This window comes from Juglans microcarpa x Juglans regia, chromosome 2S (genome assembly GCF_004785595.1).
Source record: "Juglans microcarpa x Juglans regia isolate MS1-56 chromosome 2S, Jm3101_v1.0, whole genome shotgun sequence".
Classification (NCBI taxonomy): Eukaryota; Viridiplantae; Streptophyta; class Magnoliopsida; order Fagales; family Juglandaceae; genus Juglans; species Juglans microcarpa x Juglans regia.
In genome coordinates this window covers 15,813,711-15,829,162 of record NC_054597.1, presented here as the reverse complement: position 1 = coordinate 15,829,162, position 15,452 = coordinate 15,813,711, and the positions used below count along the sequence as shown (strand labels likewise).

Genomic DNA, 15,452 nt, shown 5'->3' with positions numbered 1-15,452 from the left:
ATACAAAGAAAATGTTTCAGAAGTTATGCAAGTAATAGGCCGTTCTTTCAAATCCAGATAAATGCAAAGCATAGCTAGCTTGTACTATATTTGGGACAAGATCTATCAATAGAGACTAACACATGAAACTTGGGTAACATGAGATCTAGTGCCATCTCCACTTATAAGGTTAATTTCTCTTTTACTTGTTTGGTGTAAGTTTCATATAATATATATATATATATATATATTCTGAAGAAAATGGTACTCTAATTTTATTAATGACCCTCACATATGGTGGAGGAATACCATGGTAACAGGCAGAAGAATACTAGGGATTTACAAATAATCAGTAAAAAAACAATCTCATGCATCAAAAGACAAATAATAATAAATCCACCTATACATTAAACTAAACAAAATAAAACCATGGAAACAAAACCAAACAAAAACTGCAAAAAATGGAAAAATAAAAATCAACAAACCAAAACATAAATTAACACCTCATAGAAGGCAAACCAATCTTATCTAAGCGAAGAATTCCACACAGCTGCCTATGAATCCCATCCATACCCAAATATATACGTGTAATGCCAGTCTCTCTCTGTCGTACTAAAAAATCTACTGCCTTATTTCCTTCTCTAAATTATGATAATAGCCCAATAGTCATTGGGGTACTCTCAAACAATTTTGCATGCACTAACTAGACTAGAAAACCACTCCCAATTTTTACCCATAAGAAAATATTATGGCCAATTGAATCACATAATCGACTTGACCACTTAGCTTTCGCATTTGAATTCAATAAGGAAGAATATGCGGGAAAGATAGAAGAATCTCAAAAGAATCCAAGAAAAACAGATGGAACATGACATAATACTGATTAAAACCTATAACAAAGTAGAAAAATGATAGTTGCAGTCGTGAGTATGCAAGTGTTGCGCAATCACTTTAAAAAAAATAAATAAATACAAGACTCACATAAAAAAAAAATTAAATTTGTAATAATAGATTAAAAAATCCTACTCTTTTTCAAATCGACTGAATATCATGACTTTACGGTTACTCAACAAAGTAAAATGCATGAAAAAAGGAAGGCCCTCATGCACTTTTCTATTGCTCATGGACGCCATATTGTCACCATCAATACATGAAAATTACCTAACAAGCAGATCAATCATATGTACGGGACTGTACGTTGTCAAACGTGTACGGTGGCGAGCAATCTGTACGGTTGTTGTCTATTTTCATCGTTAATAGTTTATTAACGTCGTAATTTCTTGCTTAGATATGGCAAGACGTACACAAATAAACAAACAAAGTTCGTAGTTGAGCATTGACAATGACTCTCATCAAAGTCAAACATCACTTCATCTTTCTTTCTTGTCTTTGCTTGTAGCAGCTGATCAGCGCAAACCTTTATTAGATCTTAATATTGATCATCGATCATCAGTGTTATGAAAACGCTCACACGTATATATAGCCTTCTCCTGTCCTAAGCTTGTTCTAAACAGACCAAACACTTAAGAACTGAGAGAGAGAGAGAGAGAGAGAGAGAGAGATGGATGGAGGAGAAGATCTGGAGCATACGCCAACATGGGCTGTCTCAATCTTTTGTTTGTTCTTCTTTCTCTTATCTTACACGATTGATACAGGTCTTCATCATCTAGCCAAGGTATGTGCACTTTCTTTATACGTACACTCACACACACGTGTGTACGTATTTGAGACATTTAAGGTGTACGGGGTTGTTTGAGGAAGTGTGCTTGATATGTTTTGCATGCTTCAGTTTCTCAGGAAAAGGAAAAGAAAATCCCTCGATAAGGCTTTGGTGAAGATCAAAACAGGTTAGTACATGCCTAGCTGGCCTCCTCCTCCCGTCTTTTTTAATGGTAAAAAGACTTTTTCATTAGACTTCCACTATCTTGGCGAGAGTTTTCTATATATTCTCTCCAATCAAATTACGTAAACAAGTTTGATTAATTACTTGTTTGAACCGAATACAGAAATGATGAATTTCGGTTTCATATCGCTGCTTCTTGCAATATTGGAAGTACCCATCTCAAAAATCTGCGTCACTGAAGCCGCGGCCAATTCTTTTCTTCCATGCAAAGATGCTGTAGACTCGGTACACCCAACTTTCTCCTCAGCCAAACAAGTTCCAGGATCAAATTCCAGCGAAACACTTTCGAATCAAATCACGGATGATAATTACTGTCAAGCAAAGGTGAGGACCGAGGATAATTACTGTCAAGCAAAGCGAAACTCTTCAAGCTGTGAACTACATCGTATATAGAAAAATAACAATTGAATCAAACCACACGCTTCATTTGATCATTTAATGGTGAGAAACAGAACATGTGGAATGAAATTAAATCTCTGTTCCAACGATATTGACTAATGCAGATGTCTCACTAATAATTCAATGAACATTATTATGGCCAAGAGACCACCTGTACTTGTAATCCATACACTAGCTAACGAAAAGTGAGCTCAACCAGAACTTAATCTTTCTCGTCAGAAGAAATTATTTAACTAAAATTACAACATCCCTAATAAACAGGGAAAATGCTTCTAAAGAGTTCTTCCTAGATATGTAATAGTAGTAATTCTTTGATTTGTGATTGATGAGTGAGATCTTTTACTGACCCGATCATTACCCCAAGTAAACCGGTCCGGCACGACATAGAAGGGGTTACGATATTTTCTAATATGTATTTTTCTTTTATTTTGTAGGGAATGGTTTCTCTGGTGTCAAGGGAAGCAATCTTGCAACTAAATATCTTTATCTCAGTCTTGGCAGTGTTTCACGTTCTGTACTGCATATTGACGATGTGTCTTGGGGTAGCTAAGGTATTGAAGCAGGACAAAACTTGCAAAACTTGTTTACGATCTGGTTGCCATTTTTTCACTCTTATTATTACTATTTCATTTTGTTCTACCTTTAATTTAGTTAATGCCACAATTAAATCTTTCGAAAAACTTCTGTGAACAGATGAGGAAATGGGAAGCATGGGAGGAAGAGACTCAAACCATTCAATATCAGATAGCTAATGGTAACTTAACGTCGGTTCTCTAATTGTTTTAGTTTTTTGTTATTCTATATATTATGGTGCCCATCTTTAGCCACTCCAATATGCTGTTATCTTAGAGTCACATCTGGCTCAGATTTACCACCTGCAAGTCCAACGAGGACTGCAGTAAAAGGCTGTAATCCAAATAGGAGCACTTGTTATTAAAATTTGACATCATGGGCAATCTTCAGCCATGCTGAAGAGAGAATTTGGTATCAAGGTCTACCATCACTTTTACTAGGCTCATGAAGAAGACATGCAGTATTCCATAAATGATTCAATATCCTGTACTCCACTGATAATGATAAAATGATAAGATCAGAACCAGCAAACAAACATATTGGCACCTCATTCACCTGTACAATTAAGATCATGTATTCTACAAAAGAGCATCATGTTTATTTATCAAATAAACAAATACTTTCATCAAATTAATGTCTAAGCAAATTCATATATAGTACTAGACATAACGATGGAAGCACAAATTCTAATCATAGAAAAACATTAACAGCACAAGCTCAGAAATGTATCAGTAATCTACTTACATTTATAATAGTGTCATCTGTACAGATCCAAAGAGGTTCCAGCTTTCCCGTCAAACATCTTTTGGGAGACGTCATCTAAAGCTTTGGAGTGATCACCCTCTCCTACTTTGGCCAGTACGTGAGTTTAATATGATGAGCCTCACATCTGCAACAATTTAGCCATAAGTGGAAAATGATATGAAGAATCCTCAAAGGAAAATGGACATCAGATTATTTGATTAAAAAAATTAAATAAGTTCATTCTCATGTTTAGTTTTTTCTTCCCTTCTTTGGAGCATATAAAACCACTTTGATGCTTTTAACTTGTTCTGAAGGCACAGGAGAACAAGTTTATGCCAAAATGAAGTCTGATTCAGCAGTGTAATAGAGTATGGTAGAAAGATTCTCCTTCATAAGAAAGAAAAATAAGTTCATAAGATCACATTTGTTAAGGAATTCTTCTTATCATTGAAAAAATCAGGCTGTTCCTCTTCAGTGATTTAGTTAAAGCCAACAGTTAACACATACCAAAAGCATTAAATATATCAATCACATCTAGCCATTGAAATCCACATTTCGTCAACCATGGTTCCAAAGATACTAATGACATATTTCATTCTCTCTCTTTTCTTTAGGTTTGTTTTGCTCGGCAATTCAGTAGTTCAGTCTCAAAAGCCGATTACTTCACTCTTCGCAACGGTTTCATAATGGTAAGCCAGATCATAAGACTATTTAGTCAAGTAGGAAAGCAGAAAACAAGTACAGTGATGGTCATAATCGCAACCATTATGTAAAATGCTTTAGCCATTACTTAAAAGCATTTATAAAAACCTGCCAAACAAAAGAATGAATGAGCTCACAACAATTGGAGGCCAGGATGGAGCAAGCCTCACGAATCCAAAAACCCCTGTAACGTGTTATGCTTCTGTGACAGCTTATAGCTAAATTTCCTTTCGGTTGCTTCTGCAGGCGAATGTGGCTGAAGGCAGCAATTTCAACTTCAAGAAATTTCTTTCTAGGACATTCGATGATGATTTTGAGCAGGTTGTTGGAATCAGGTATATATCATTTCCAACATACAACAAGGTTGTCTAGGCCCAGGAAATTAGCATAAGATTTGCAAATCAGAGACATGGAAGGAACATAGCAGCAGTGATGACAAGATGCATAAAACCTTAGAAAAGATAACTATCAAGGACAACAAATTCAGGCTAAGATTTTGGTGCTTACTCTTGCAGGTTCTGGATCTGGATCTTTTCCATACTATTCATATTTTTCAGCGCACATGGTAGGGAACAACTCTATTGAATCTAATTTCCATGTTTGCTTGACTAAATATATACATTTATTGATATTTTGGAGAAAAACACATTTCATTCTTAACAATGTTTTACCTGACTTCTTTTGCAGAGTTTTACAACCACTATTGGCTACCTTTTGTTCCCCTAGTGGTATAATCAATCGACACTATTACTTCTTCTATTTTAAACAACATGAGTGAAGAGATTGCATTTTCTTCTCTGTTTTTGTCCTGACTTCACTCTTGTCTGCCTTTATATTTTCAATTGAAGATTGTTCTAGTCGTGGGGACAAAGCTAGAAGTCACAATAACCAAAATGTGTGTGGAAAGTTGCAAGGAGAACCCAGTGACTCAAGGAACCTTTCTTGTAAACCCTAGTGATAGTTATTTCTGGTTTGGTAGACCTGATTGGCTTCTCCATCTACTCCAGCTTATCCTAATCCAGGTACAGAATATCACAAACATTGCTTATATAAGACTAATTGAATGAAAAGCATATCATCTACAATCTCTCTCTACAATCCAATGACTTAAAAGGTCTAGAACATCCATCCATAAGTCCCCATGAAATCTGACACGACCATAGTATGTTGTCCTTTTGAATATGTTATACAAATAGGCACAATACATTCAAAAAAAATGAGGAAATCAGCCCAAACTGATATCAAAACGTAGTAGAAGAAACAGAATTCACTAATAGAGTACCATATAGTTCCTAGATTGACAAGGTGCGTCTTCTTGCATATTGCCAACAATGTGCCTTGCCCTAAACCATGGAAAGGATATTAACTTACCCCTTAAATGAAGACACAGAGATAATAAGAAAATAATGCAGCTTAAACCTTCCTACTACAAGAAAAATCCATACAGCAAAAATGGCAAACAATATATAGCCACAATAAATTTAAATTTTTTTCAAAAGTTCAGGTTGACTTGTGTGAGTGTGCCCAAATTAGCAAACGTTACTTGAAATACAGAAATGAAGTTTATGCAAAAATGGATTTCTCTATACATGATATGATGATAACACACTGATCAGGACTGTGTTATATGCAGAACTCGTTTCAGCTAGCATTTTTCACATGGACATGGGTAGGTTTTTTAAGCTCGTAAACTCAAAGATTTTTACATCCTAAGCTGACCCATTAGCCATAACAGTATGAGTATGGCCTAAGGTCTTGCTTCAATGAAAACATGGAGGACTTCACCATAAGGATTACCATGGGTGTGGCTGTGCAGCTCCTTTGCGGCTATGTGACCCTGCCTCTTTATGCACTTGTTACCCAGGTAAAAAAATGCATCCCTTAAGCTATTCCATAACATGCAACTTATATAAAATTATGTACTAGCATACTAGTGTTAAGAAACTAAAACAAGATTAGGAGCACTAGATTAGCAATGCTTCCAACTTTTCAAAAAAAAAAAAGGATTAGCAATGCTTCCAAAAAGTTGAAAACCAAGGAGGTTAAATCCTTGGTATGTAGAATGTATATAGAAATAACTTTGAATACTCCATAACCATGAAAACATACCTTTGAATAGACTGAATTTTGCTCCTTAATCAGATAGTTGTTTCTCCAGTAATCAATAAAAATAAATATTTCCTCCAAACTGGGTCGGAGGAAACTTGTCCGACCCAGTTTGAATGAATGCTTTATCCATTAAAACAGTCCAAAAATTGCACCCACAGGGTCCTAACAGATCACAAGTAAAGTGCTTATTTGCGGCCCATAACTAAAATCCTTTTAAGCGTGGGCAGCTGATCAGGCTACATTACTCTCGTCACAGATACCTAAAATTTAAGTGTGATTTAGGTAGGGTGATGCCAACATGTGAAAATTCTGTTTAAAAGTACAAAGGATGACAACAAATGAATCATTCTTAGAATATATTTTATTGAGTGGATTTGTAACTTGAATTCATTTTTTCATTGTGCTAAATGATTGTCAAAGATGGGTTCCAGCATGAAGAGAGCAGTGTATACCGAGTGTGTGGTTAGAGGCCTGGAAAATTGGCAAAAAAATGCTAGACACAGGCTTTCCACAAATAGATCCAATTCAAGTCGACACTCATCAAATTCCTCACAGTTTAACGCTACTGAGACTTCAATATCAAACACACAAAGCAAACATCGCCCAGAACACAACGACCTTCCTCCATTAGCAGTAATTAGCCCTTCTTCCTATTCCCCTGGAAACACAGAAGAGGAAGTGCAGCACGGCCAAACTCCTAATCCAGCTATAACAAGCCTTTCAACTCAAGAAATCATGAAAGAGGAAGCAAATTGCACCATCATCACCACGGGAACTTATGATGGTGAGATCTCTTTTGGAAGCAGCTGGAAAGCACGAGAAAGCAGTAGGGGCATTGGTGAAATCACTTCAATCACCGAAGAAGATGCCTCCGACACATTAACAGTCTTCAATCACTAGGATATTGATAATGACTTGTAAGAGCATCGGTATTGGATTAGTCATCCCAATCTTCAAAATTTGACTAATATGAAACCTTTTTACTTTTAGCTAATCACTCAAAACTTGAAGTCTACATTGGATTAGTCATCACACTCTCTATAATAATAAAATATTATTATTTTTTATTATTTATATTTCTTTAATTAATTTTTATTTTTTAAATACTTTTTTATTTTATTTTCATAATCTCCAATAACCTCCAACAATCATATTCATTTTCATTTTCACAATCAAACAATCTATAAAATAAAAGTCTCATATCTACACCGCCTGCTATAATTTGATGCAGTTCATAATTGTAAATGGGCGGCCAAGGTCCTTTTTTTTGTTCCTTTTGTTTTATTTTCCCTCAATCCACAAGTTCATTGAATATTTAGCTTGAATAATCTGATGTAAAAATTTGTTATTCATCGCCATGTCGACCATTAAATATAAGAATTTAAGATCATCCATTAAATTGGTACTTCATGGCCTGTGCAAAGTATGTGTTTTAACACAGAAATAATGATGATGAACATAACATTTAGCTATGATTCTTATTTGTTATCATGTTCAATGAACTTGTAGAACCCTCAATGATGTACCCTGTAAATTATTTAGAAACAGTACACTGCACACTCCAACATTTACAAACAGGAACTTCACTAACATATAACAACCCAAAATGAATTACAGACTCCAACATTTAGAAACTGTACACTGCACAATCCAGGGAGGTTGAAGCAGAAAATATGATCAAGTATATGCTTTGCAGAATTGTGAGACTTCAAACATCACAACAATCATTTCAACTGCAACCAGCCATAAATGCTTGGAGGTGTTCTGTAATTTCCTTACATTTACTTGGAAAACAATAGACCATAATGCAACTTCAGGCCAAATTCCTGCTGGAGTATATAGATGAAAAACTCATGCATGTTATAATAAGATGCAGAACAAATTAATACCCATCACATATAGAAAGTGCAAACAATTTGGACTTTATCATACTCCAAATAAATGTAAATTCATTCGGGGAACTCAAAGAAAACCTTTCTCCAGTAATATCTTTTAATATATGTTGAGTTGAGAAACTTGGACTAAGGAAGCAAAATGCAGACTCATTTGAAACAGAATGGATGTTTCATATATAGGTAGGGTAACTGGAAAATTGTGCACCCCAAACTGACAATGGAGGAAACTTCTAATCTATCAGGGAAATCTAAAACAAATTATGTCAGAATTGAAATTTTGAAAGTGGTGAAGAAAAATTACGTAACCAAAAAAAACAAAACCTTCAGAGAACTAAGTTATGTAATATTCAACAATGTAATAACAATCAGACTTTTTTAAGAGGCCTCCTTGCATCAGGGGTTTTAAGTCTTCTATAGAGTCACACAATGTACAAAAAGTACAACTCTACATGAAGTTAGGCTAATTAACATGAGGTCTTACATACACAAGATTCCTGCATATTGCTTAGAAACTCAGTACCTTAAACCCAATTTTGGGATTTCTAGAGAAACATTACAGCACTTTCCCGCATTATTTATCCACACCTCAATCTCAATGGTTCGTCAATTGAATACTTCAGCTCTGCACACCTTGGACATAAGAACCCTTCAGCAGTGAGGAGACCATGAGAGGTAGAAAACCAGCCGATTCCCAGACTATATATCATGGGATATATCTAAGACATCCTGAATAAATCCTTAGCATGACACCATAATAGTTGCTGTCATAGAGGAGCTTAGAAACATAATTGCCACCCGGAGTGACATCATGATCAATCTCTGTCACCAGAGGCTCAAAGAAGACATAAAACCACTAAAATAATGTAATTTATACACTAAGCAGCCCACAGAACTGAGGGACGCCACGACTGAACCGATCCCCCAAGGTTAACCTCACAAAGGGTGGTGAAATACATCCAGCTGGCAACAGAAGCTTAATTAACCCAAATTATTTGACCCAGAAATTTCGGATTCCAACTAACACAATAATAACAACAAAGAGTCTAAGCTAAACATAAATCTAGTAAATAGTAAATACCACCAGACACCAATGTCACAAATACCCAGAAACGGAATCAAACAATAACTTCGACGTTGAAGACGACATTAACAGTTACCAAAACTCAATCATCCCCACTTGGAAATAGAGTAAGAACCTTCCTCCCTCCTGTCCCATTAGCCAATTCCAAACAAACCGAGCAAAACAAATGAGAAAAATCAAGGCTAGGGTTTCGTATCTTACCGTGTTGTTGGTATATGATTTGAAGAGAAGCTCTGAGCAGCTGCTGGAAAGCAGATGGTCGTGCGAAGAAGGAGATGTGCAGGGAAAGGAGTCTGCAGAAGAGAAGGAGAAGGAGAAGGAGAAGGAGTTGTGCGACGAAGAAGATGGTGGCGGGAAGGAAAAGGAAAAGAGGCATGAGATAGACTAGCGGGAAGGAAAAGGAAAACGACGTGCGATAGGAAATAATAAAATATTTGAATGAAGGTGCTACAATTCAGTTCATATATGGAATGTGGGATGAATTTACTGTAGCTAATATCTCAGATGAATTGTGTTTAGCTAATCCAATATAGGTTCAATTTAATGGATATTCTCTAAAATATAACTTCAACTGGCATTTGGCTAATTCAATATCAGCGCTCTATATAGCTTCTTCCCTGAATAGTGTATATAATTTTTCTCTCCAACGGTGATGGCCTTTAAAGAGTATAAATAAATAAAATTTTCATTCCACTACCATTTTACTAGGAACCATGTCATCAATTGCCAGTTAATTCAGATGCACATCACCCTCATTAGTGCAGCTGTAATTTATCCAGGGGACATAACAACCGCCATTCACCACCACCAACACAACAATTTCTTAAGAATAAACATAGTTAACATAGTTTGGATAAAGAGTTGTCAAAGGCCAGCGGCCTAGTTGGCATAATCCCAGCCTCCAAAATAGAGGTTTGGAATTCGAAAACCCCCCTCTCCCAAGTTAAAAAAAAAAAAAAAAAAAATAGTTTGGATATTTATGCAACATATTTAACTACAAACGGATGCAGCACCATTGTTGACCAACTCATTTTTACTATTTGTAGTACCATTTCACTCGAAACCATTCTCTAAAGCAGTTGTAGGTTCAAGATCACTTTGCCAAATTAAAGCAGGAACTCCATATTTGTTTCCAAAATGCCTAAATGGGTTCACAATTAGAGACCCAAGTGAGTTTTCTTATCGCATTCAAGCATCGAAACAAGAAATCATTCCAAGCAGGACACAAAAAAATGGAACTGCCATACCTAAAATAGCATTTCTCAGAGTTCTCTTCGTGAAATCTCCAAAAGCTGTACGCGAGTAAGCGTCTATTCTTTCTTTACTTCACTCGTCTTTTTATTCCTCTTTTACTCTATAAATATTCACTGCGAACAAACAGAAATCAGAATTGAAAAGCATCTTCTTATTAAAAAAAAAAAAAAAAAACCGATTAAAAGGATAAGGAAACAAAGCTTGAACATGAACTACGAATAATAAAATCTTGAACTACGAAAATGTCATCCTCAAAATGAGAATTAAGAATAATAAATTCGAGAAGCACCTAAAAAGTCTGATTTGACTGCCTCCACGTGTATGGTACCAGATTTACTTATAGATATTACCGCTCTATAGTAAAAACATCCTAGAGTCCCATTTTAAAAAATTGTTTTTATTAGCCATTATTTATTATTTTACATTCTACATTTTATTTTATGAAAAAATATTCTTATATTTTATGAAAAACACATTACGCCTTATAAAAAAATTATGAATATGAAATATGAGAATGAATAACGGCTGAAGCGGCGAGTCCATCGAAAATGAAGATTCACATTTATGAAACCCAATCATTCTCTATTCCTTTGAAACATTTCTCTCGGAAATTAACATCACAAACCCAAACCACTAGGTGCCAGAAGAAGCTTGAAATCAACGATGATACCAAGCTGTAGGAACCATCTGCTTTCTCTTTCTCTTTCTCTCTCGAATCGCAATTCTCCTTTGCATTTTTAAGTTTTATAGTTGGTGTTGGAATCGATACTTTTTATCTAATATATGCCATCGGTTCGTTCTTGTGATTGTGGATTTGTTTTTTTTTTCCTACAAAAATCTCACTTCACTCTGACTCGAAATCGGAATTTGGATTCGAACTCCAAGAAAGTCTGAGTCGGATTTGGAAATACTGACTCTATAATGGTCTTCCTTGTTATGAACCCAGTAATGTACATGATTATCAAGAAAGCATTAACCAAGAAAGCAAGAAAAGATCACAAGATTGAAACCAAGAAATCTATTTTTGATTCCTTGAAAGAGATTTTCAAGTAATCTCCAAACTCCTTACAATCCACTAAATTCACAATTGATTTTTCCAGATCATTTCCCTTTACATCAGTATGTTATTTATACTAAGGCTACACAATAAAACGTAGCCGTTTAATATGACTAATCAACTTAAAAGCAATGGGTTATTACAATTGCCAAAACTTCCCGTATCATTTAATTGCACTGTTTCCAATAGCTGTTAAGCTTCAAATAGTCGTTAAACTTCAAGTAGCCGTTAAACCACCACAATACCTTCACACTTCCTATTGCTTCTTCACAAAATCACCCAACACAGATCTTACACAAACCTTCCTAACAAAAAGAGCCATTACATTCCCCCTCCCTTAAGACTCTTGTCCACAAGATCTTATTAGAATTTTGCCTCCTTAGAGAACCTTGCCCATTTGGTGTGCATAAAGCTCTCTCAACTTCCATTATGATTCCCATGAATTGTCTTCAACAGGAGTTCTCAACCATTTGATGAGGACCTCAGTAATGGACTGATTACCGTGTCTTCACATCCTCCTCTCTAAAATTGACTCTGGCTTTGGCTAAATCTGTCCACTAGCATCTGTTGGAGGAAGTGTTGGTAGAGGTGAAATGCATTGACCCAACATTTAAACATGATACATGGAAAACAGGATGTATGGAAGAAGATGGCAATTGTAACTTATAAGCAACATATCCTATATTTTCCAAAAACTTGAAAAAGTCCCTAAAATCGAGGAGCAAGCTTCATATTATGCCTCAAAGAAACTATCTTTTGTCTATAGGGTTGTAATCTCATAAACACCCAATCACCAACTTGAAAACTCTTCTCAAGTCTTCTCTTGTCAGCATAGAACTTCATCCTATGTTGAGCCTTGTGAATGTTTTTCTTTAACAAGGATAAAATCTGCTCTCTAGACTTCAATTGGAGATCCACAACTTGATTAAGAGAAGTACTAGGCACATATGATAGCAACTTTGGTGGGAGATAACCATAAAGAGCTTCAATTGGAGTAATGGCTATAGAGGAGTGGGTTGTAGTGTTATAACACCACTCAGCCATTGACAATAATGCAGACCATTCTTTAGGCTTCTATCTAGCATAGCATCTCAGATAAGTTTCCAAGCTCTTATTCAATGACTCAATCTGTCCATCTGATTGTGGATGGTAGGCTGAGCTAAAATCCAATGAAGTACCCTATAATTGAAACAATTGCTTCCAAAAAGAACTGGTACAAACTGGATCCCTATCTGAGACAATGGATTTAGGCAATCCATGGAGTTTAAAGACACCAGGAAAAAAAAAATGTGCAAATTTAGTGGCTGTGTAAGGATGTGACAAAGGAAAGAAATGAGCAAACTTTGTCAACCTATCAACAACAACAAACACAACAGAATAGCCATTAGAGGATGGCAACCCTTCCACAAAATCCATGGAAATGTCATGCCAAGGAAAATTTGGAACAGTTAGTGGTTGTAGTAAGCCAGGGTATTGCACATGCTTATGTTTATTAACTTGGCAAGTTTCACATTCTTGCACCAGTTGCTTAATATCACTCCTCATGCTTGCCCAAAAGAAGTTCAACTTAGCTTTTTGTAGTATTATGTTATAGCCCACATAGCCTGCTTGTGGGTTATTATGAATAAATTGTAGGATCTTTGCCTGAAAAGGTGAAGATGGTATCACAACCAACCTACCCTTTCTTAACAATAAGCCTTGCTACAAAGAATAGTGTTTAGGACCCTCTTGCCCTTGTTGCAACTTAGACAAGATCTCAGACGTTTTGGGGCACAAAGAGTAACTACTCTTGAGTTCCTCTATTCACAAAGGAGTAAGGAAAGATATTAAGGCAATAATGGCCAATTCCTCTTCATTTCTTCTAGAAAGTGCCTTAGGTACAACATTTTTCTTGTCTTTCTTATAAACAACTATAAAATCATATCCAATTAGCTTGGAGATCCATTTATGTTGGGCCTCAGTCTCCACTTTTTGTTCAATCAAATACTTTAAGGCCTGTTGGTCAATCTTCACCTTAAAAGTATGGCCAAGCAGGTAAGGTCTCCATCAAGTTACTACTGAGACAAGAGCTAACAACTCCTCATACGTGGACAGCAACAAGGCTTTACTCTTCAAAGCCTTGCTGAAGAAGGCAATTGGGTGGCCCTCTTGCATAAGGAAAGCTCCCAAACCAATGCCTGAAGTATCACATTCAATAATGAATGTTTTTGAGAAATTTGGTAACTTCAAAACTGGAGGGTGGCTAACAGCTTTTTTCAAAGATTCAAATGCAGTTGCAACTGCTTCATTCCATGGAATGAGTTCTTCTTCAACAAAGTGGTCAATGGGGCTGCAATGGAGCCATAATACTTTTTGAATTTTTTGTAGTAGCCTGTAAGGCCCAAAAAACCTCTCAAGGATTTCAAAGTTTTAGGGGTAGGCCATTACACCATAGCCAAAGTCTTGGAAGGATCTGCTTGAACCCCCTTCCCCGAGATGATATGGCCCAAATACTCAATCTCAGTAGCCCCTAACTTACACTTTGACATCTAACTCACTCAAAAATGAACAGCACAAAGGTTATCCCAAGTGCAGGAGGATGTCGCGTAATAATTAGGAATAAATTTCTAAATCGTCTTCTCAGGGAAAGTTACTGAAAATCAAACTCGTTTAAAATGGTGAAAATATTCACAAAGAAAAAGTAAAAATGATGGTATGTGCAATGAATGGAAGTGTGCAACAAGAATGAAAAAGGCACAAGTCATGGACTAGATGCAAATTTTAGATTTTTGAGTGTCGAAATGAAATATAAAAGACTAACAAATTGAAATTAACAATAAAAAAAAATCAACTAAACTAAACAATATTAATTAATCTGAAAATTAAACAATAAAACATAAATTATTTAAGTCTCAATTAAGGTTTAATTAATCTAATATGCAATAGAACTAAGAGATTAATAAAACTAATATAAGAATTAAACTAGATAAGAAAGTAATTGACAAAATATGAATTGAGAGTTGAAAAGTCCCAAAATCAAGATTCTAGAGTTCATCCTTGTATTCAAATCACAAATTCTCAAAATCAATCCATAGCAATTGTAATCACTATTAAATGAAAGCTTAAAGAAGCGAGAAAAATAAATAACACGAAGTAAATAATCAGCAAATAAAATGCCCAAAAGTCTAAGCCAAATATCTCAAAAATACATAACAAACTTTAAACTGAAATTAAATAAATAGTAGAGAGTGAAAAAAGTAAGCCAAATGAATGGAGATGGAGGAGGTAGGCAATGGAAGAGAAGGCTGGAGCGCAGCAATTGGATTCTCGAGATTCTTCAACGGCGTTCTGTGCGTTTCCAAAAAAAATATATGTATTCCGTCTCTGCTCCAAACAAAAAATTCCTAATAATAAAACTCATCCTATCACACCAAAAGCCCTTCTTTTTTTCTTTTATTTTTTTTTCTTTTATGCGGCGTTCTGTTCATAAAGCCAAAACCCGCATGCATAAAACTCTTAGAGTTTTTTTTCTTTTCAAATTGCCAAATTGTGCAGCCGTCTAACTCCAAAATGCCCCCACATGCTCAAAGTCAACTTTTCCTCAAAACCCCAAATAGCTTGGTCCCACGTGCATGTGTAGCTCTAGAGAAACCAAAAAAAAATCATTTTGACTTTTCTATTTTCTTGGTTTTACATTTCTTGGCCTATAAACAAAATAGAAATTAGAAAAGAAATAAAATAAAAAGGAAGAATAGAATATCAAAAATATGTTGTGCA

General features: G+C 35.5%; 1 protein-coding gene and 1 long non-coding RNA gene across 5 annotated transcripts; one reads left to right on the top strand and one right to left on the bottom strand.

The window, feature by feature from the left end:
• Nucleotides 1-1,445: 1,445 nt before the first annotated feature.
• Nucleotides 1,446-7,463, top strand: LOC121251788 (MLO-like protein 12). Its single transcript, XM_041151139.1, has 14 exons — nucleotides 1,446-1,654; nucleotides 1,769-1,826; nucleotides 1,986-2,206; nucleotides 2,716-2,832; nucleotides 2,975-3,035; nucleotides 3,624-3,712; nucleotides 4,213-4,287; nucleotides 4,547-4,635; nucleotides 4,816-4,865; nucleotides 4,988-5,028; nucleotides 5,149-5,322; nucleotides 5,934-5,969; nucleotides 6,036-6,164; nucleotides 6,830-7,463. The coding sequence occupies exons 1-14, from the start codon at nucleotides 1,541-1,543 to the stop codon at nucleotides 7,307-7,309; spliced, it is 1,734 nt and encodes a 577-aa protein (XP_041007073.1). The 5' UTR covers nucleotides 1,446-1,540; the 3' UTR covers nucleotides 7,310-7,463.
• Nucleotides 1,783-9,726, bottom strand: LOC121251789. 4 transcript variants are annotated; one of them, XR_005938113.1, is made up of 6 exons: nucleotides 9,587-9,726; nucleotides 8,825-9,264; nucleotides 6,862-7,305; nucleotides 4,438-4,668; nucleotides 3,599-3,743; nucleotides 1,783-2,193 (listed from the first exon to the last, which is right to left on the bottom strand). It is a non-coding gene; the product is annotated as an uncharacterized LOC121251789 (long non-coding RNA). The 4 variants fall into 4 exon arrangements; XR_005938115.1 differs by having other exon boundaries at nucleotides 4,409-4,668; nucleotides 9,587-9,720; XR_005938114.1 differs by having other exon boundaries at nucleotides 1,783-2,226; nucleotides 9,587-9,719.
• Between the last annotated feature and the right edge of the window lie 5,726 nt (nucleotides 9,727-15,452).

Coding starts and splice junctions, on each gene's coding strand:
- LOC121251788 (XM_041151139.1), top strand. CDS start 1,541: ATGGATGGAGGAGAAGATCTGGAGCATACGCCAACATGGGCTGTCTCA. Junction 4,866..4,987: donor CATATTTTTCAGCGCACATG/GTAGGGAACAAC, acceptor CTTCTTTTGCAG/AGTTTTACAACCACTATTGG. Junction 5,323..5,933: donor TCCAGCTTATCCTAATCCAG/GTACAGAATATC, acceptor TGTTATATGCAG/AACTCGTTTCAGCTAGCATT.